Source organism: Muntiacus reevesi, chromosome 10 (genome assembly GCF_963930625.1).
Source record: "Muntiacus reevesi chromosome 10, mMunRee1.1, whole genome shotgun sequence".
NCBI lineage: Eukaryota > Metazoa > Chordata > Mammalia > Artiodactyla > Cervidae > Muntiacus > Muntiacus reevesi.
In genome coordinates, this window is record NC_089258.1 from 65135448 (window position 1) to 65156830 (window position 21383).

Consider the following 21383-nt stretch of genomic DNA (forward strand, 5'->3'; position numbering starts at 1 on the left):
GGGTCAGGAAAGTAATCTAAAATATAGCTCTGGGCACACTGAGTTAGGAATTGCTAAAATAGCAAAGTTTCTGTCTCAGATGCACGCAACAGGCATGTTAACTTTATGATTTACATGTATTAAGTATTACAAGCATATTCCTTAATATAAGCTCTGTCCTTTAATACTTAGAGTGCATGATGTCTGTTCAAAGTGAAATACAGTTGCCAGATGCTTCGAACAGCTTTATAATCTGCTTTGCTTCTATTTACTAATAGTTTACATTCACTAGAAGTCTTCTCTCTTATTGCTACTATAGTGGTGCAGCTAATCATTTCCCTAATCATTTGGTCTATAAGGTAATGAAGAGAGGTAGATCCTCCAATATTGAATTTTATAAATTTCTTCATGAATCTTTAGGCTCAAGTTATTTCATTGGTCTATCTGTCTTACCATTCAGAGAACAGGATCACTAACTTTGGCCTTCAGGAAAACGAATAGACCACAACACTCATTATGTTAATCTTCAACATTGATGGGGGGGGGTATTTATAAGTATAATTTTTGGGAAATTGATGACTGAAGATAAAGAGCTCGATACCGTCCTCTAAAACCAATGATCATAAGTTAGAAGCCATAAAAACATAACGAACCATCATGTGCTCCCACGTCAACCCCAGAACTAGAATACTGTTAGTTACTTGTGTCTCCAAAACTACCAACAGCCATGTCAGGTTCCCCTTGCAGCATTAGCCATTTGGGAGGTCAAAGGGGTCTTTAGGTTCTTTGTATTCTTGTGTATTCTTGTGCATTCTTGTGCATTCTTGTGTATTCTGTGTATTCTTGTGCATTTTTGTGTATTCTGTGTATTCTTGTGTATTCTGTGTATTCTTGTGTATTCTTGTATATTCTGTGTATTCTTGTGTATTCTGTATATTCTGTGTATTCTTGTGTATTCTGTGTATTCTTGTGCATTCTTGTGTATTCTGTGTATTCTTGTGCATTTTTGTGTATTCTGTGTATTCTTGTGTATTCTGTGTATTCTTGTGTATTCTGTGTATTCTGTGTATTCTTGTGTAGTCTGTGTATTCTTGTGTATTCTGTGTATTCTGTGTATTCTTGTGTAGTCTGTGTATTCTGTGTATTCTTGTGTAGTCTGTGTATTCTTGTGTAGTCTGTGTGTTCTTGTGTATTCTGTGTGTTCTTGTGTATTCTGTCTATTCTTGTGTATTCTTGTGTAGTCTGTGTATTCTTGTGTATTCTGTCTATCCTTGTGTATTCTGTGTATGCTTGTGTATTCTGTGTATTCTTGTGTATTCTTGTGTAGTCTGTGTATTCTTGTGTAGTCTGTGTATTCTTGTGTATTCTGTGTATTCTGTGTATTCTTGTGTATTCTGTGTATTCTGTGTATTCTTGTGTATTCTGTGTATTCTGTGTATTCTTGTGTATTCTTGTGTAGTCTGTGTATTCTTGTGTATTCTGTGTATTCTTGTGTATTCTGTGTATCCTTGTGTATTCTTGTGTCCTGCAGTGCTCCTGACCCACAGAGTTGCACAAAAGACTCTTCCTCACGCTATTTTGCAAGCTTTTTACTAGGAAGGCCCGTTATTTACCTTAATAGCTTAGAACACCAAAGAGGGATAACTTGCTCTTATCTAATGGCAGTTCCAGAGCTTTGTCGTGTTCCATGGAAGCACTGCTGGTCTTCTTCCTCAATGAGGGACAGAAAAGTGAATTCATCCATTGAGTTGACTCTTCCCCTTTTCTGCTTTTCGATTTTGATATAACTTAATGTATTCTTAGAGTAGTGAACTCTTCTACAGATAAAAGGATTTGAGATTCTGTCTTTCTACACCAGCTTTAGAGCTGGCCTTTTGTTTCAGGGGGATTTATATAAACCACTGGAAAGCCATATGGAAGTGCTAGTTTTTGTTTAAAAATAGCACATCCTGAATTCTCTTTAGCCTTTGATGTCATGCAAATGACTGGATTCCATTGACAACCACCATTGTTCTCTAGATCTTTCCTTGGCCTGGTTTTCTGTGACCCCTTCCCTGATCAAATGTGAGTGAAGACACACATGGCGGGGGAGGGAGGAAACAGCCACATTAGAAGGAAGCGTCCTTCTGGTATTCATTCTGGTTTAAATTATAACTTATATAGCAGGTCTGTTGACTGCTGATTTGTTTAAAGGTGAAACAGTGTTTTGAACCACTGATCTTTGACAGCAGATACTTGAGTCTGCAGACCACTTGATATCCAAGCTCCTTTAGGACACAGAAGATATTGTCTTAAACTGCTTTACATTCCCATAGCACTTAGTAGGGAAGGAGATAACCTGTACACAGTAAGTATTCAAGAAATTATCTTGTTTTTGAGGGTTTTTTTTTTTCTCCCTCTGCTAAACTGGGCTAGATTGGCAAGCGTCTGAATGCTCAATAAGTATATTTGTTTTTATTTCTCTTACAGATCTTCTGTTCCCCATTGATATTTCCTCAGTGAAGAGAGAGCATGATTTTTTGGACAGAGATGCTATTGAGGCTTTATGCAGGTAAACTGAAATGTTTTGAGTGCTTTCTTTCTCTTTTCTTTTTTAAGAGCATAGTATTTATCACTGGGATGAGTTTGCTTTTGTTCTAATTATGTCAGGTGTCTTTTTCTTTTTGGCCGCACAGTATGCACAATCTTAGTTCCCCAGCCAGAGAGCGAACCCATGCCCCTTGCAGAAGCATGAAGTCTTAACCACCTGACGGCCAGGGAAGTCCCTATTTATGTCAGGCTTTTGAATAGTATTTGGATATAGAGATTTACTTCCTTATGAATCATAGGCCTTTTAATTAAAATTAGTAACTTCCTATTATTTAGTATTGCCATTAAAATAGCACAGTCCCAGGGCCTACTCAGTGCCGTTCCATGTTTGATGCCATGTGCTTTCTCAAACAGGTAATGCTCAGGCGGTTTGAAAACCTAGAACAGGGTTTTTTTTTAAGGCAGTGTAATTGACTGCTCAGCCCCACCCAGGTGGCCTCAAAGAGTCAAAGCTGCTGTCAAATGAAAGTAACACATTTAGAGAAATCAGTGGACGTGGGGGAGGGGGATACTACGCCAAGCTAGAGGCAGGAGGACCGTGGCTTGAATTCCAGGAAAGCATCTCCAAACCTCTTCAACTTCCCCACGTACACATTCATAACGATAGGATTAAATACAGCTGTAAAAGAACTCAGCACAGCCTGTAACAGAAAGTAGACAGGCAGCAAATGAGACTGATGGGAAATGTGAGAAAAAGTGTCAGAAACCCTTGTTCGTGGTGCTGGTGGATTTTCACACTGAGCAGTTCGCAGGCTTTAATGAAGTGGAAGCGATAAAATACGCAGCAGACGATGACAGGACACTGATAATCCTCTCCAGCTCTTCAGGACATATTATTCATTTTTAAGCTAATCATCCTTGTAATTTTTCTCAAAACCTGTAAGCCATCAAAGGTGAATTTTGGAGAGAAAAAGATCATACACAGACTAATTCACTTATTGATTTGATTGTAAAATTAGTTTTCTTTTAATTTCGGTATTACTTTTAACCTGGAAAAGCATCATTGAGGTGGAATGGCACCCAGGATGTATTTCCCTTTTACAGGCAAAGAAAGGAATTGTAGCTCTGTGAAAATACTGTTTTCTGCCTCTTTTATGTCATCCAGTGGTTTTTGAAGCACCTAACTTAAGCAGGCATTTTAGGGAAAGACAAGTATGGTATTTACAATGAAGTATGGAATAGGGCTTCCCTGGTGGCTCAGAGGTTAAAGCGTCTACCTGCAATACGGGAGGCCTGGGTTCGATCCCTGGGTCAGGAAGATCCCTTGGAGAGGAAATGGCAACCCACTCCAGTATTCTTGCCTGGAGAATCCCATGGAGGAAGGAGCCTGGTGGGCTACAGTCCACAGGGTGGCAAAGAGTCGGACACAGCTGAGCTACTTCACTTTCACTTTCATGGAATAGACTAGTTCTCCTGGCTTCAGAAAGAAGAAAAAAAAATGCCATATTAACCACAGAAACACTGTCACTTTTCAAATCCAATTGAATGACTGCTTAGAAAAGCCCAGGGTATGTAGACACTTTCTGAAAGCAACCTAATTCCAAGGCCCCGCACCCCCACCCCACAGAGTGTATAATATCATAGTTATGTCATCTGTAATGAAAAAATGGCCCCAACACAGTTTAGGAGGGAAGGGACCACATCTGGTATATAAATTACTCCAGACATTTTTGAAATGTTTGAATGCTTAGCTGTGGGACAGAATTAATTTCTTCTCAATTCATCACTGGTGATAACGCATAGAAATGAGGTCACTCCTAAGATGTGTCCTAGGAGACATGCTCATTGCGTCAGATCATCCGTCTCACACATTTCAAGCTACTTAGTGAGCGTGCCCTGTAAACAGCAGCAACGGCTTAGGAATTTCTGGGTCATAAAAATATCATGGCAGCATCACAGCCCAAGGGGTCATGATTAGATTCCTTTTTAATATCAGTTTGAAATGCAGTTACCCTGTTCTGGGTCTAAGGGCATCCTCCGTACCCTGTGCCTTGTACCGGCTCTCAGCACCGTCAGAGAGTCTGCCTCTCTTTGAAGGGAGTAACTCTGTACTCAGATCTTTGATGAAAAGCCTAAAAACAACTAGACCTTGCTCTCTCTTAGGATTCCACCAGTGTATTCTGATTGGTCTTTGGTTTCTCTTGCTGTTATATGTTTCTCTTATGTGTAGAATAATATGGGTTAAGTATAAGAAGAAAATGCAGTGATGGATGTCAAGTGCTTTAAAATTTATCAGGCCTAAAACTGACACCCAGATTTGAGTATGTGGAGGAAAGCTTGAGGTAGGATTCAGAATTCACAGGAATAGTCATCAAGTTGATTGTAATGAAAAGCTCAAGGTCTCTTGTCCACACTTTCACATAAACAGACTTCTTATGGCAAATGATTTTCCTTGGATAGGGATAAACGAATGTTCTGAAGAAGGAAGTGGCAAGCATCTTCCTTGGAAATGCCCTCCAGATCCTGGGATGGTCATCACAGTTGCTGGGGACACTTGCTTTTACTGATGATGATATTCATCTCATTTGCTAGACTGGCCTCTTCTATGTACTCGCTCAGCCCACAGCATTCAAAGGGCCAGCAGATCCTGAATCTATAGTGTTGTTTGAAACTTTGCCTTGTGATCTGTCATGTTTTTCCCTAGACAGACTGTTTCATAGACTTCCATCTTTTTGCCTTGTTGAAACAGTTTGAGCAGTTGATTTTAAATACATATGGTAATATAGTTAACAGAAACTCAGCTAAAAGTTTCACTTTAATAAAATATTATTAAATATTTAATAGTTTTTACTTTAAAACTTTTTAAGGTTTGTTTTAAATAAAATAATTCTTACATGGTTTTTCTTTCCTGCCACCCCTCCTCCCCCCACCCACACACAGATCAAATGCTCCCATTTACATACTAGTATACACTCCCATGTTCTGCTTAGAGGTTATTATAAACATTCATGTACTTATCACTTGTGCAGATATTAAAGCTCCTTTAAAGCTCCTTTTGATCAATAATCTAGTAGGTGCTGACCTCTTAACATAATCTACTAAGAGCAGAAAACTTGTAGACAGTGTGTTCTTGAGAATGATAATGATACGGTCTTAAATAATATAAAGTTTTATAATGACCAAAAGTTGTAATTATGCAACTACTAGATTGTTTGGGTTTGGATTGCTTACCAGCATTCTTAGCATGCACACTTGTAAGGAGTGAACGTACTTGCTTCCTTGGAGAGGTTGGCTTTTGTCCCAGTCATGCTAGCTTTGCTGTTATGATCCAACCCCAAGGATAAGGCCGAGATTCTGAGAGCATCACATTCAGTATTAATACTAGAGGACTGATTCACTTGTCTTGAAGCATATGCAGATGATAATGCAAACTGTGACCTCTTAGAATACCTTTTCTGAAATCTTCTCTCTATAACTTCATATATCCCACATTGCTGTTTTCCTGTGAGGTTACAACTGACTCCTATGAATACACCAAAGAATTACTTAAATAAAATGATAATCATATAATGACAAATCACATAATGACAGGAGCGTCTTCAGTCTGTACTTTATTATATAATCACCCTTGAAGAGCCTAAGCTCTGTGAACCACCCAGCCATTTAGTACATTTCAGCTATGTTACTATTTTGGTCCTATTAAAAGAAAAGCAATTGCAGTAATTCCAAGAAAATATCTTTAAGGCCTGGAAGAATTTTTATTTGTCAGGTCTATGTGGGAAATTGTTCCTTTTTTCTTTTCTTTTCTTTTTTTTTTTTTTTGATATTTTTAAATAGTATATTTCCTAGGAAACTCAACATTATGCTTTTAGTGCCAAATAATAACAGCATCTTGGAAATACATTTCTTTGCACCTTTCATTTCACCTTCAGCATCTCAAAGTAGAATAAAACTGGTAAGCTATTCATGGATGTTCTTGACACCTGGCTAGTATTTATTCTTTGGAGGGTGTATTCTCAGAGAGAGATGGGGGAACAATATTCTTGGGGTTTTTTTGGGGGGGATGTTTTATTCTCTTTTTAAAAAAAATATTTATTTTAATTGGAGGATAATTACTTTACAGTATTGCGATGGTTTCTGCCATATATCGGGCCATAGGCATACGTTCCTTTTTCTTTTCTCACTTCTCTTCTGCTTTCCCTGTTTTCACTTGGACTACGTGAGGCCCAGGACCACGCCTGCCATGGTTTTATCAGGGTGCTTGCAGCTCCTCCAGCAGAGCCCGTGAACCTCTGATGGCTCACTCCGTGCCCCCTCCCCCTCTGAGCTGAGTGCAAGTTGCCCAGCAGATAAGACTGACACATTCCTGAAGAACTGAGCCAGCAGGGACCCTGCGGGCCAGAAAGGACCCGGGCTTCCGGACAGGCAGTGTGAGATACCAGTGTTCTGCCACTCACTGGAGGAGTCATACTTAGGGTAGAAGCTGCTCCCATATATTATCATGATTAACATTTATTTTAGAAAGGAACGCGGAAGAGACTGCTTCTCAGAGCCAGAGTCACTGTGTTTTAGTTCTGTAGCCTTGGACCAGGTTTGTGTCCACTCCAAGCCTCATTTCCTCATCTATACATTGAAAATAAATAGTAGTATCTCTATCAAGACGAAATAATACACGCGACGCTCCAGGCACAATGCCTGACCCAAAGTGCGTCCCCAGCTGCTACTTCATGTCAGTACCCTCTCTAAATTGGTAACATCCATGAAAACTTCAGGAATAACTCCTGGGCTTCAGTTTTGAAGCATTGTTAGCTTGATGCTACCAAGAGAAAAAGATAACGCCGACCTTTCCAAAAATGACCTTTGGGGTCTTTTCTGTTTGACTGAAATCTGCAGCTTGTGAAGTCAGTCCCTCCCCCACCCTACAGGCATCCATGCCTAGTAAACTTGATTATAAACACCACTCGACCATTAAAGCCCAAATGAAGTCAAGTGGGTATTTGATTTCAGGTTTGATTAATGAAACCCAGACCTAAGACTGTAACCATCCTGGATTCTTTACATCTTAAAAACATTTGAGAACTAAAACACTGTGGATACAAGTTATTGAAGTAATGGATGCCCCTTTGAAAGGGACTTTATATCCACTTGTTTTAATGTCTGTGGACTTTTTTTTTAAAGTTATTTGTTTTCTTTCCCTTCCCATTATCAGAGAGAATTTTCCTGAGCATAGGTGCTCTGTTTAGGGTTATCTTTGTTTATCCTATAAGCAGGCTACCACATAATCTATGAAATCAAAGGCAGTCTTATCAGCAGGCAAAAATACTTTCTACCCTCCTTTATCCAAGTTATTAGACAAGCTGCAAGAACAGGATCAGAACGATAGAGCCTTGAAGAGGGCTCAGAATCAGTTTGAATTTGTGTGCATTAAATGCGCTTGTCCTGTGAAATAGGAAGAACTTCAATCTTAACTGATGGTGCAAGACAGCAGCTACGATAAGGATTCATTTGAAGACAATTAAATGATGGTCATCTGGAAGACGTTAGAAAGATTTGGGGCCTGAAAAGCTGTCATTCACAGTTTTACATGCCATTTATCTGTATAAATAATACAGATTATTTATCTGTAAAGGGTTACTTTCTTTCTTTAAGCTATATCATTATTTCCCAGTGAGGTGGAGTTTTGCTTTGTTTTAAGTACTTCATTTTTGATGAAGCTAAATTACTTTCCTAATTTTAAATTATTACTCTTTGTCAGGAATTAAAAAAAAAAAAAAAAAGCATTCAGAGTAAAAAAATTGACTCCTGTTCCAAAGAAGAATCTGATTCAAGCGCTTATTTTTTGAATTTTTAAAGATGTTGACCTTTGAAGTATACAGTTTTTAAAATTAATCATTTGCACTGTTGCTACGACTATACCAATGCATTTTCCTGTCCTATACAGGAAGCTGTAAAAAAGAATTAGGTAGTAAAGAGCGTTCAAATCTCCTTTCTATAGAGAGCTCACTAAGTTTTTTAACAGACTACCTATCATTTGTCAGAGATAACTAAAAATAGCTTTATTTTTATATTTGGATTTTGATTTGAGATAGAATACATTACAACAGCAAACACTTTATTCACCAACAGCTCAGCTTGGTTACTTGCTCATGTTCCTATTTCTGTGAAAGGAAACATCACTGGCGTTTACTTCTTGGCACAGGGTGGAAATGGCTCAACTTAGGGGCTATTGGAAGAATACACGTCTTCGAATGAGGGTTGTTTGTTCTGTGAAGAATAAGAGGCACTTTACAGAACCATTGCAGGGTGCCATTTCACTGTAAAATAGTAATATTAAATGTAAATAAAACAACTTGTGAAATATAAAAGTATTTTTAGACTTCACTTTTTAAAGAAATTTCGAAGACTCTTCTCAATTGTAGATATTAATGGATTTAAAGAAACTCAAACATGTCAACTGTTTGGAAAAAATATTTATCCACCATCCATGGTTTCATATTTTTGCTAATGTTATTTCTTTGCTCTGTAGGCGTCTAAATACTTTAAACAAATGTGCGGTGATGAAGCTGGAAATTAGTCCTCATCGGAAAAGAGTGAGTATATAAAATGTATCATAGGGTAGGAGCAAAGGAGAAGATGAAAAACTGGATTATGTGTTTTGTGATAGATTTTGTTTCACAAATTCTTATTTCCTTGTTCTAAAAATACCTATATTTTAAATGTTATAATCCAGGCAGGTTTACCAAAAACTGTGTAGTTTTATGTAGTTGAAACCTATAGCTGCAGCTAGCCAGTAATCTGTGTCTCGCCTGCTATTTTTGATCTGAACAGATTTTCTGTGATTTTGCCTCATTAACTCAATGCCTACAACATATTAAAGGGATGAGGCTTAAGGATTCTGGTGCCTTTTGCATTGCCTCCCTGCAGAAACTGCAGCTGAAGTTCTTGGGAACTCTTGTCTTCCCATGTGTAACAGAACCTGTGTTTTGAAGCTGTAGAGATGGCAGGGAAGGCTGGCTGGTGGAGTGTGGAAGACTAGAGCTTTGAAGGGAGAAAGGAATTAGAGGAGAAAGAGGGAGGGCTGGAAATCCCACACATTCTAGTGAAATGCCGGCACAGAACTGATTCGGATGGTATTTTCTCCTGTGTTTGAAATGTGAGGACGTCTTATGAGATCTTAGGAGAAGAGGTGGGTGTAGTGGTGGGAGTGAATGCCACAAATTAGAGTAAACAGAAGTGAGTTTGGTCAAAGAACATATTTTTCACTGTCAAGAGTACCGATTTTAATTATCTAACCTGCGCCAAGTTGCCTTCTTGGGGGAGTTAAACCTTTTAAACAAATGAGCGGGAACCTCACCTCACACTGTGGGGAGCTGTGGAGAGGAGCCTGCAGGTCAGCGTTCAGTGCCCTCCACCCACTGTCCCAGGAGACCCTGCTCACAGGAGACGCTCCACATGCATCACACTGAACTGTGCCTCTCGACACCCCATCAAGGGGCTCGGATGCAATAGCCTGTCACAGTGGAACCCTGGGTCCCGTCTTCAAGTCAGGCATCACCAGCAGAGATGTTCTGTCAGGTGTGCGCATGTTACATGCCATCAGAACTGGGTATTTGTGAAACCTTATTAAATGGCCTGGAGCATGCCTGAGTTTGAAATGTCATAGGACTCTTGTGGCACTAATTCTGGTCCCCATGTTGGTGGGGGAGGAAGGAAAGGGAACAGGGAAGAGGCTGAGAGATGAGAGTGTTCGGGAACCACCATTTTAGTTGCAAAAGGGAATATAAACACATACTGTCAACAGACAGCAGAACTGGAGGCAGACCAGAGGGAGTCCTACCCGTTGCTGATTCCAGTTCAAAATATTTTACATGCCTGGAGTTTTCACAGATCTCAGAGGTTTCCTTTGTGAGCAATTTAAGAGCAGCCTATAGATCCCAGAGTTTCCATATAACTCTTATTTAGCTTGAAACACTTGCTCAGACTTTTTCCTGTGAAATGCTTACATTCATCTTGGTTATTTTAAAAAATAATAATAAAGCTGTAAGGCGGGGAGGGGTATTGACATGAATGGATGGCATTATGGTCAGTCTCCTGACCCCCGGGCCTTGGGTCATGCCCTGCCCCGTGCTGTCTGCCGGTTTCAGGGGACGAATGGTTCCCTTCTGTCTTTGCAGAGCGAGGATTCCGATGAGGACGAGCCTTGTGCAATAAGTGGCAAATGGACTTTCCAGAGGGACAGCAAGAGGTGGTCCCGACTTGAAGAGTTTGACGTCTTTTCTCCAAAGCAGGACCCCATCCCTGGGTCCCCAGACGCTGTCCACCTAAAGAGCGCCCCAAGCCATGAAAGTATGCTGACGGACCTCAGCGATCGCCAGGAGGTGGCTTCTGTCCGCAGCACCTGCAGCCTCACCACCCACGCGCCCCAGCGTGGGGAGGCGGCCCCAGCCCGGACTAACTCTGTCCTCAGCGTCTGCTCCTCCGGCACCTTTGTAGGCAACGATGACTCCTTCTGCAGCCTGCCCTCTCCCAAGGAACTGTCCAGCTTCAGCTTCAGCATGAAGGGCCACGAGAAGACCAAGTCCAAGACGCACAGCCTGCTGAAGCGCATGGAGAGCTTAAAGCTCAAGGGCTCCCACCACAGCAAGCACAAGGCGCCTTCCAAGCTGGGTCTGATCATCAGCGGGCCCATCCTGCAGGAGGGGGTGGACGAGGAGAAACTGAAGCAGCTGAACTGCGTGGAGATCTCCGCCCTCAACGGCAACCACATCAACGTTCCTATGGTACGGAAGAGGAGCATCTCCAGTTCCACGCAGACCAGCAGCAGCAGCAGCCAGTCTGAGACCAGCAGCAACGTGAGCACGCCCAGTCCCGTCACCAGGACCCGGAGCCTCAGCGCCTGCAACAAGCGGGGAGGCATGTACTTGGAGGGCTTCGATCCCTTCAATCAGTCCACGTTCAACAACGTCATGGAGCAGAACTGTAAAAACCGGGAGAGCTACCCGGAGGACACGGTGTTCTACATCCCAGAAGACCACAAGCCCGGCACCTTCCCGAAAGCCCTTTCCAATGGCAGTTTCTCTCCCTCAGGGAATAACAGCTCTGTGAACTGGAGGACCGGGAGCTTCCATGGCCCCGGCCACATCAGCCTGAGAAGAGAAAACAGCAGCCCCAAGGAACTTAAGAGACGTAACTCCTCGAGCTCTGTGAGCAGCCGCCTGAGTATCTATGACAACGTGCCGGGCTCCATCCTCTATTCCAGCTCGGGTGACCTGGCCGATCTGGAGAATGAGGACATCTTCCCCGAGCTGGACGACATCCTCTACCACGTGAAGGGGATGCAGAGGATAGTCAACCAGTGGTCGGAGAAGTTTTCCGATGAGGGAGACTCCGACTCAGCCCTGGACTCCGTCTCGCCGTGCCCGTCCTCTCCCAAGCAGATACACCTGGACGTGGACAACGACCGAGCCACCCCCAGTGACCTGGACAGCACAGGCAACTCACTGAACGAGCCTGAGGAGCCCGCTGACATCCCGGAAAGGAGGGATTCCGGGGTCGGGGCCTCCCTGACCAGGTCCAACAGGTGAGTGATCAGAAAGGGGCTGCTTCTGCTTGCTGTGTAGGGGACATGGGATTGAGCCATTTATAGCCATGAAATTCCTAAGGAAAGTGCTAGATGGGAAAATCCTATCATCCTGCAAGATTAATGAACATTGTTCACTGGGTACCAGAATTTCAGTTTGGGAAGAAGAAGTCAGTTCTGTGGATGGATAGTGGGGTTGATTGATTGTACAACACTTTGTCATTATTGTTGCTTAGTCGCTTCAGTCGTGTCCAATTCTTTGTGACCCCATGGACTGTAGCCCACCAGGCTCCTCTCTCCATGGGATTTCCCAGGCAAGGATACTGGAGTGGGTTGCCATTTCCTCCTCCAGGGGATCTTCCTGACCACAGGGATTGAAGCCACGTCTCCTGCCTGACAGGCGGATTCTTTACCACTGAGCCACCAGGGAACCCCAACACCGTGGATGTGTTTAATGCTTCATGTACTTGAGTGAGTGAAAGTCGCTCAGTCATGTCTGACTCTTTGCGACCCCATGGACTATACAGCCCATGGAATTCTCCAGGCCAGAATACTGGAGTGGGTAGCCTTTCCCTTCTCCAGGGCATCTTCCCAACCCAGGGATTGAACTCAGGTCACCCACCTTGCAGGCGGATTCTTTACCAGCTGAGCCACAAGGGAACTTAACTGTATGCTAAAAGTGGCTAAACGAGTAAATTTTATTTATGTATATACTTTATCACAGGATAAAATAAAAACAGACTGGAATGGAAATTGAATCTTCTCAGTTCCTAAGATTAGAGGCCAGTGAGAGACCCACTGCTGACTGTGTGTTCACCCATTAAAAAGCTTTCATACTCACATTCCGCCCCCTTCTCTCTCAGGCACAGGCTGAGATGGCACAGCTTCCAGAGCTCTCATCGGCCGAGCCTAAACTCCGTGTCACTGCAGATTAACTGCCAGTCTGTGGCCCAGATGAACCTGCTGCAAAAGTACTCCCTTTTGAAGTTAACCGCCCTGCTGGAGAAATACACGCCTTCTAATAAGCATGGCTTTAGCTGGTAAGGGTTTAAACTGCCCAGTGTACCATATTGGAAAACATTTTCAACCAGCGTTGTCCCAGCACTGAGGGTGTAACAGGTGGATCCTGTATCTTGAGTTCATTGTCCCGACGCTCTAAGTGTCTACATTCTTGAATCCACGTGCAATACTGCTTCAGCTGGTATAGCTTTAGGGAATTCCCATTGGGGCTGGTTGAGTTTTCAGCGCTAGAAGTGACAAGCTGCCAGTTGATAGGGTGAGACCGCTTTAGTCTTCTACTTCACTGTCCAGGCGCTTCCTTCCCAGTGGTAGGAATAGCCCACCACAGGCAAATACATGTACAGGATCAGATCATATTTTGGAAGGAAGGGAAGAAAACTTTAGATCATGGGATGTTATGAGAGCAACTTTGAAATGCTTGATGTACAGTGCTTGACCTTGTAACCCTCTTCATGCACGTTTTTTAGAAATCATTTTTGATTGATATAGGTATCTTTACTATCACAAAAATCTACCTGGGCTAAAGAGTTTAGGTTATGTTTTTTCCAACAAAGATTCTTAAGCAGTGAATACTAAAGGAATTCACCACTCTAATATATTATAAACAAAAATAATATACAAAAATAAAATTTATTAAACTGTCCACACTTTGGAAAGTACGGTCCTTGGTGTATTTACTGTGAGATGTAGACTGCTTGGCTGAATAGGTCATGAACAGGAGCTATTATGTGCATATTTTTTTCTACTGAGTGCAGAGCAGGTAAATGTCTCTACATTGACATCCCAGCACATTTTGCAGTGTCAGCTGGGTATCCTTCAGTCTTTTCACTAATCTAAGTGTTCATTATCCACTTGCACAATTTTAGTTCTTTATAAAAATGGAGACTCGGTCCATTTCATGAGTATCACTTGGTAGCAAAACCAGAATCAGTGCAGCAACGTAACTTCTCTCCCCAGCTCCTCCCCTCCTTGGGACTCGTAGTGAGGTTAACTTCAGCATCAAAGCATCTCCTGTTCAAAGGCTGTTATTATGTGAGCCCTGCTAAATACAGAAGTTGTTTGTTCTGAATGACAGAAATAAGTATTGACTGGTTTATCCCCCACATGCTTCAGATTCTCGGTGGAGATCGTAATGTGTTCCTTGTACATTCCGCCGCTGGGCTATTCTCCCCGACAAAGCAAGTATTATGCGTATTCAGAGCCACGATCCATATACTTCACTGTATGGAAATACAGATTTGGCCCTGCGCTTCAGTTTTACCTTTCCTTGAGCTATAAACAGTAACACACCGTGGCTGTGGGTTTAGCACTCTAAAGTCAAGGCAGTCTGCCTTCCGCAGTGTTCCTCTGTGCTTCGAGCCAGAGTTTCCCTGCTGGCTATTTAAAACTGCATATTTCACATTCTCAGTTCTGAGTGGCCCACCACCCCCCCCTCGCCACCAAACCCTCAAGAATCTGAAAGTCCAGAATACTTCTTGAGTTCTGGTCAGTTTTTCCAGTGAGGCAAAACCAAATGTTAAAGCCTCATACTGTGGGATCCATGGAGTAAGGAGAAATTCTACACAAAGTTCTTTTCCTGTTCAGCTTTGCCCTTTCTTGTCCCATTCAGAGAGGTCATTTGTAGAGCTGAAATTTCTGCTTGACAGCATTAAATACATGACATCGGTTTCCTGCTGTTGCACACACTGCTGAGGCTGGACCTGGTGTCAGGACTCCAGGGAGCCTGGGGTAGGCTCACAAAACCCTCATTGTTCTCCTCTGTCTTCCTTTAGAAAGCTAAAGATGTTATGTTCTCTCGGGTCATCAGCAGGAGAATTTATTTTGACTTCAAGTCATTAGCTTGCCTTCTTCCACCCCCGCCACGTTGAGCTCTGGTGTTAGTTCTCATTATGTGAGACCAACATCATGCCTTTGCTTTTTTTTTTTTCATCCTGATCTTTTTTTTACCCTAAATACTTTGGGATCTCATCAAGAGCTCAGAAATGATTCTCATCCATTTTCAGGACAAATGGGAACTTGTTTCTCAGCTCTATCCTGAAGTGCCTACTTAGGGTCTTGACTGTAGCTTTCTCCTCTTGTTCCTTCCTATGCCGCCATTTTGGAAGGAAGCCCATCTTCTCCCTTAAGAAAATAGACCCCATTCTCAGAGCTAACAGTGGAGGGAGAATCCCCAGCTGAGGAAATGTTATTGGGCCTCATGGCCTCAAATGTTAGAAAATCTAGAACAGTACTGTCCAGTGGGATTTTCTGTAGTGGTAGGAATGTTCCATATTTGCACTGTCCAGTAGTAGCTACCAGCCACAAATGGCTATCGAGCACTTAAAATGTGGCTGATATGACTGAGGAACTGAATTTGTAATTTTGTTTAATTTAAATTTAAATAGCCACCTTATTAGCACAGATCTAGAACCCACAGGGCTTACCTGCAGAGACAGACAAAATGTGCAGAAGACGAGTAATCGTATCCCTCCCAATTCCAATATTTTTTCAATAGGGCTGTGCCCAAGTTCATGAAAAGGATCAAGGTTCCAGACTATAAGGACCGGAATGTATTCGGGGTCCCTCTGACGGTCAACGTGCAGCGCACAGGACAGCCCCTCCCCCAGAGCATCCAGCAGGCCATGCGCTACCTCCGCAATCATTGTTTGGATCAGGTGAGAGCCGATGTCTGCAGGTCCTACTTAATCATGGGAGCTCAGGTGCATGCATCATTTTCTAGCTCTGCTGGAAAATGTTGCTTTCCTCTTGACACTTTACATTTTGTTTTATTTTTCCAACAAAGGTTGGGCTCTTCAGAAAATCGGGTGTCAAATCCCGGATTCAGGCTCTGCGCCAGATGAATGAAAGCACCACAGATTGTGTCAACTATGAGGGACAGTCTGCTTATGATGTGGCAGACATGTTGAAGCAGTATTTTCGAGACCTTCCTGAGCCACTGATGACGAACAAGCTCTCAGAAACCTTTCTGCAGATATACCAGTGTGAGTGTTCTTTGACCTTGACATGGTTGGCGGTTGGGGAAGTGGGGTCAGCCAAAACCTGTAGCTCCTTTGATGCCCTTCTTTTGGACCCACATCGTGACCTCTTAGAGACAGGTCATCAGTTTTTGTTTTGTTTCTTTTTTGCCTTCTTGTTTGCAAAACAGATTTCTGTACATCTGGTGAGTAGTGAAGGAAAAACTCCTTTGTCATCGTTCTCCAGTTACTAAGCAATTGGACATCTTTACATTCAAATCCAGGAACTCATTTTTTTTCATTCATTTCAAGACCAGTGTTAATCTAACATACTTAGAAGAGCAGATTCCAAGATCTCTCTCTCTCTGCCTTGTCTATAGGTATTTCAGTTGCTTCACTTCTCTCTAGCAAAGCCTATTGTGTTTAAAATTTCACAGGTGTCCATGTGTTTTATCCTGCTGTAAAATGAATAAATAATCTTTCTGTTATGCATCTCAGCTTCTGCCAGAAATAGTTGGGGAAACAATCCCCATGCCCATCTCACTTTTAAGTAAAGCTTAAAGCAAACAGTTGTCTAAGTTAATGATCAAGATCAGGATTGTAGCTTTCACAGCCTTGTGTTTTCCTTGGCTCAGTGTGGTATTACAGCGATGTAATTTAAAAGCACCTTCTTTCCGAGCTACCATTGTCTTTAGAATTGGCGCATGGGACTTGACTTTATGAGAAGTGGAGCTGGTCTGGATTATTTCATTATGTGTTTCATCCTTTCAGATTTTATGAAAACACAGGTCACATTTCCCCCACCAAGGTATTTGTTATGTATTGTAACCATGGAGCTGTTTAATCAGTTTGTCCTATGGAGCTGCGTTTGAGTGACTTGAATTTTCCACCACATGCCTTTTAAAAGAAAAATGTGCCTAGTATAAGAGACCTGAAAGTTGGGTTCAGCATTTTCTACCTGTATTATTAGTTTATACATATATATACATTATATTATATTGTTATATTATTTATATTTTTATGGGTTTATTTCTCAAGCATGTATTTTTACTACTAGCCTCTCAGTAGGCTTTCCAAAGCTTAAATTACTACATAAAAAACATATCTGTTGTTTAAATTGAATATTTTAGTAGCTTCCTTTGCTCATTTAAAGAATGAGCAGATCAGTTAAAATTAGGAAAGTCCTCAGATATGCTGAACACTTTGTAGTCAAAGTGAAGAAATCTCAGTTTTTGTACTCTTGTATGTGTCTTTAATAAATTTCTCATTGAAACTGAACAAGAGTATAAGCCTATAATGTTCAGTAATTGAGAATGGTAAACTAGGAGTTTTGAAAAAAGTACTTAGAAAAGAAAGAAACCAAACTTCCGTAAACTAAAAGAAAACAGCAGACATCATCTGGAGTTGAACTCTGAGGTGGGTGTTTAAAATTCTCAGTTCCTCCACAGGCAGGAAATACTTGAGGGTAGTGACGTTGGTGGCTGTCCCTAATTTCTTCCATATTAACCTCAAGTACACTTTCTGCAAGTGCTTGTTCAGTGCTGGGCTGAGGTCTTTGGTGTCGATATTTGCTTTGGGGACGTTTCCTTGCAAGCGTACATGGACAATCACTGGGTTGACGGGGGAAGTGCTGGTGTCGCGCAGATGTGCCCAAGGACCAGCGTCTCCAGGCGATCAAGGCCGCCATCATGCTCCTGCCCGACGAGAACCGGGAGGTCCTGCAGACGCTCCTCTACTTCCTGAGCGATGTCACTGCGGCCGTCAAGGAGAACCAGATGACCCCCACCAACCTGGCCGTCTGCTTGGCGCCTTCCCTCTTCCACCTCAACACTCTGAAGAGAGAGAACTCCTCCCCGAGGTGCGGGTCCAATGCGCTGCGCACGCCCGGTGACAACGCGCTGCGCACGCGCGGTGACAATGCACACGCCCCCGTGACAACGCGCTGCGCACGCGCGGTGACAATGCGCACGCCCCGTTGTTCAGACAGCGGCAGCTTCCCTGTCCTGATAGAGCTGTCTGCGTGTGTTTTGTTGTCTTAATACCTGAATCCAGCAAAACGGAGTTTGGCCTCCTTTCGCAGCCCACGTTCCTCACCTCTGCTTCTCCCATCCGTCCTACTCAGCCCTGAGGGTGTGGCCTCCTAGACAGTCTAGTTTCAACCCGCTTTTGAGAAACGTTTGCATTCCTGCTTTGCCACGGCAAGGGATTCCCCTGACCCTCGGTCAGTACCCTCGGTAACTGGTCATCATACTTTCTGCCCGCAAAGAATCATGAGGGTTTACTGACCTCCAAAACAGTCCTAGCTTCTGCATAAATAAAACCAGTCTGGCTTGGCCTCTTCGGCAGAACCAACCTGCTGGCCTGTGCCGGAGGTTGAAAGGAGCTGGATGTGAAGTAAGTAAGGATTGTGTTCGGCCTTAAAAGTTAAGAACCGGGCTGAGCCAACGTTGCAGAGTTTCTCCTTAGATGTAGAGAAGGTGAAGTGACTGTGGAAGTCGAGGAATCTGGAAAATAATTAAGGCTGATGTTTGCTCAGCACGTATTCTGTCCCCAGCAAGGGGCTACACCCTGGACTTTCATTATCAACTTTAATCCTCCTAACAATTGAAGGAGGCAAAGCTGCTGTTAGCATCTATTTTATACATGAGGTGGGACTGCGGGGCAGGTCCATTAAGTAACTAACTTGCTTCTGTCTGATGGGGAAACAATGGCAGAGGAACTTCTTACTTACATGAACATTTTATATAAAGTAGGAAAGGAGTCATTAACTCCTTTCTACCAAATGCATCCTGCTGATCCTTTTCCTCAAGTCTAAAGGAACTTGACAGATAGTTCTCAGCTGTTAGGATGGGGTCAGCCTAGTTGTGTTAGGTGAAGTTAGCTTTGCTTCTGAAAGACATACAATGCTTAATTAACTGGCTCTAACCATTGACTAGAGCATTCCTGCTTTAATGGGAGAGAGAACTAAAGGGGAGCAGTAGAAAGAGATCAGATAAGATTAAGACAAAACCTCTAGGAAACAATAGACTTTTCTCTCACCAACAGGAGGGGCTCCTGTTTAATTTTAAACTGTAAAGAATGATCCTATTTACCCCAATGACCAGTGCTTCCCACCCATCCACCAGTCAAAGCTGCCTTTCCTTCTCGCCACCCCACATGTTTAGACCTTATAAGCTTCCCTGTTTCAATAGGAACCTATTTAACATGGTGGTTTTATTTTTATGGGCTGCATAGTATGGGGGAATCTTAGTTACCTCAGCCAGGACTCGAACCCATGCCCCCTGCTTTGGGAGCTTAGATATGTAATCACTGGACCACCAGGGAAGTCCCTAACATGATGTTTTAAGTAGCCAGGATTTCATCAGAGATGGTCTCTCATGTTTTTTGTATGTTGTTGATACAACTGAGAAATTTTAGTGACCAAAATAAAACTCTCTTCAACTACTTAATGTCAAATAAGCTCCAGTGAAATAGCCTTTTTCTCTCTTTTAGGTTTCCTAGAATAACACACTGATTAAAAATATATAAACGTTTGAATCTTGCCTCTTCCTCATTTCTCTCTCTAGGGTAATGCAAAGAAAACAGAGTTTGGGCAAACCAGATCAGAAAGATCTGAATGAGAATCTCGCTGCCACTCAAGGGCTAGCCCATATGATTGCTGAGTGCAAGAAGCTTTTCCAGGTAGGGAGATGGAAAGTTTTGTTATTGGTTGAGGATAATGTAAATAGGGGCAACATCTTGGGCTCCATACTTGTTCACATCGTAACCAAAAGATCTTTTCCAAGCTAGAAATTATATATGTAGTCTGAGAATGTCTTGTTTATGTATTTTATAATATATAAGCTCAGTAGAGTTAATATATTTCATGAAATTGCCAACCTTCATACCCCTTTACTTAGAAAACAAAAGCTACAAATTATCTGAAGTAAATCTGTATCTGAGGTGCAACCACTATGGGAAACAGTATGGCATTTCCTCAAAAAATTAAAAATAGAACTACGTTATAATCCAGCAATTCCACTCCTAGGTGTATATCCAAACGAAAAAAAACACTAAACCTAAGTGTCCATCAACAGATGAAAGGATAAAGAACTAAAGAATATGTGGGGCGTCTCTGTGTGTGTATATATAAAATGAAATACTACTCCGCCATTAAAAAAAAAAAGAATGAAATTTTGAGTTTTGCCATTTGCAGCAACATGGATGGACCTGGAGGGCATTATTCTTAGTATAATAAGCCAGACAGGGAAAAACAAGTACTGCATGCACCTGTCTGTACTTATATGTAGAACCTAAAAACAAGACAAAAGAATGAATACAATGAAACAGAAACAGACTCACAGGTATAGAGAACAAAATAGTTTTTTGAGGGGTTAAACCACAAGATATATTGTACAGCACAGGGAAGATAGCCAATATTTTATCGTAACTTTAAATGGAGTATATAAAAAATTTTAGATCACTATGTTGGACTCTTGAAAGTATTGTAATATTGTAAATCAATTAGCTATATTTCAATTTAAAAAAAATTCTGTGTCTTCATCAGTGTACGCCTTGTTTTAGTCACTGTCTTCTATTCTAACTTCTTCCTAAAGAGGAGGACCTCACACAAGAATAAGCTTTCTAGGTACCTTTATGAAGGTGCTCTGCTTGCATCCTCGTGATACCATGTGAAGTCAGCAGGGACACCCTTCACCTGGGAAGCAGGGGGATTAGACTGCCTTCACAGCTTTGATCCTGCCACTTCCACCGATGGGCAACAGGCATCCTTTTTGTCTCTCGTGTCACTCCCAGGTTCCTGAGGAAATGAGCCGATGTCGAAATTCCTACACTGAACAGGAGCTAAAGCCCCTTACCCTCGAAGCGTTAGGACGCCTTTGTAATGATGAGTCAGCGGACTACCGACACTTCCTCCAGGACTGTGTGGACAGCCTGTTTAAAGAGGTCAAAGAGAAGTTCAAAGGCTGGGTCAGCTACTCCACATCTGAGCAGGCTGAGCTCTCCTATAAGAAGGTGAGTTGGATCCTTGTTGTCGGCCATTCAAGTCTGGTGGTTGGGACTTGGGTTCATTAGAGACCAGACCCTTTTGCCAACACAGTTCTCTGTGGCGGTCTGTCACCCATTGCCTTCGTTCTAGAACTGGGCAGATGGGTGATTCATATCCCTGAGATGTGAGTGGAAACCATTTCGATGAGGGATGGTACACTCATTGAACTCACGTCAGAGGAAACGAGCTACTGAAATCCTTTGGCTCCATAGAATCATGCCAGAGTTTCCGGGAATGTTTCACTAATGGTCTTGGGCCTTTGGGCATTTTATGG

At 42.4% G+C, this 21383-nt stretch overlaps 1 protein-coding gene across 5 annotated transcripts in view; it reads left to right on the forward strand.

Annotated features, from left to right (window-relative positions):
- Positions 1 to 21383, forward strand: part of DLC1 (DLC1 Rho GTPase activating protein) — a 413805-nt gene that overhangs the window by 387274 nt on the left and 5148 nt on the right. For all 5 annotated transcript variants that reach the window (XM_065947630.1, XM_065947629.1, XM_065947631.1 and 2 more), the window contains 9 exons: positions 2449 to 2530; positions 9035 to 9098; positions 10683 to 12088; positions 12952 to 13128; positions 15603 to 15762; positions 15891 to 16089; positions 17707 to 17920; positions 19629 to 19743; positions 20857 to 21075. In XM_065947630.1, the coding sequence (XP_065803702.1) occupies positions 2449 to 2530; positions 9035 to 9098; positions 10683 to 12088; positions 12952 to 13128; positions 15603 to 15762; positions 15891 to 16089; positions 17707 to 17920; positions 19629 to 19743; positions 20857 to 21075 (2636 nt within the window). The remainder of the gene's footprint in view (positions 1 to 2448; positions 2531 to 9034; positions 9099 to 10682; positions 12089 to 12951; positions 13129 to 15602; positions 15763 to 15890; positions 16090 to 17706; positions 17921 to 19628; positions 19744 to 20856; positions 21076 to 21383) is intronic.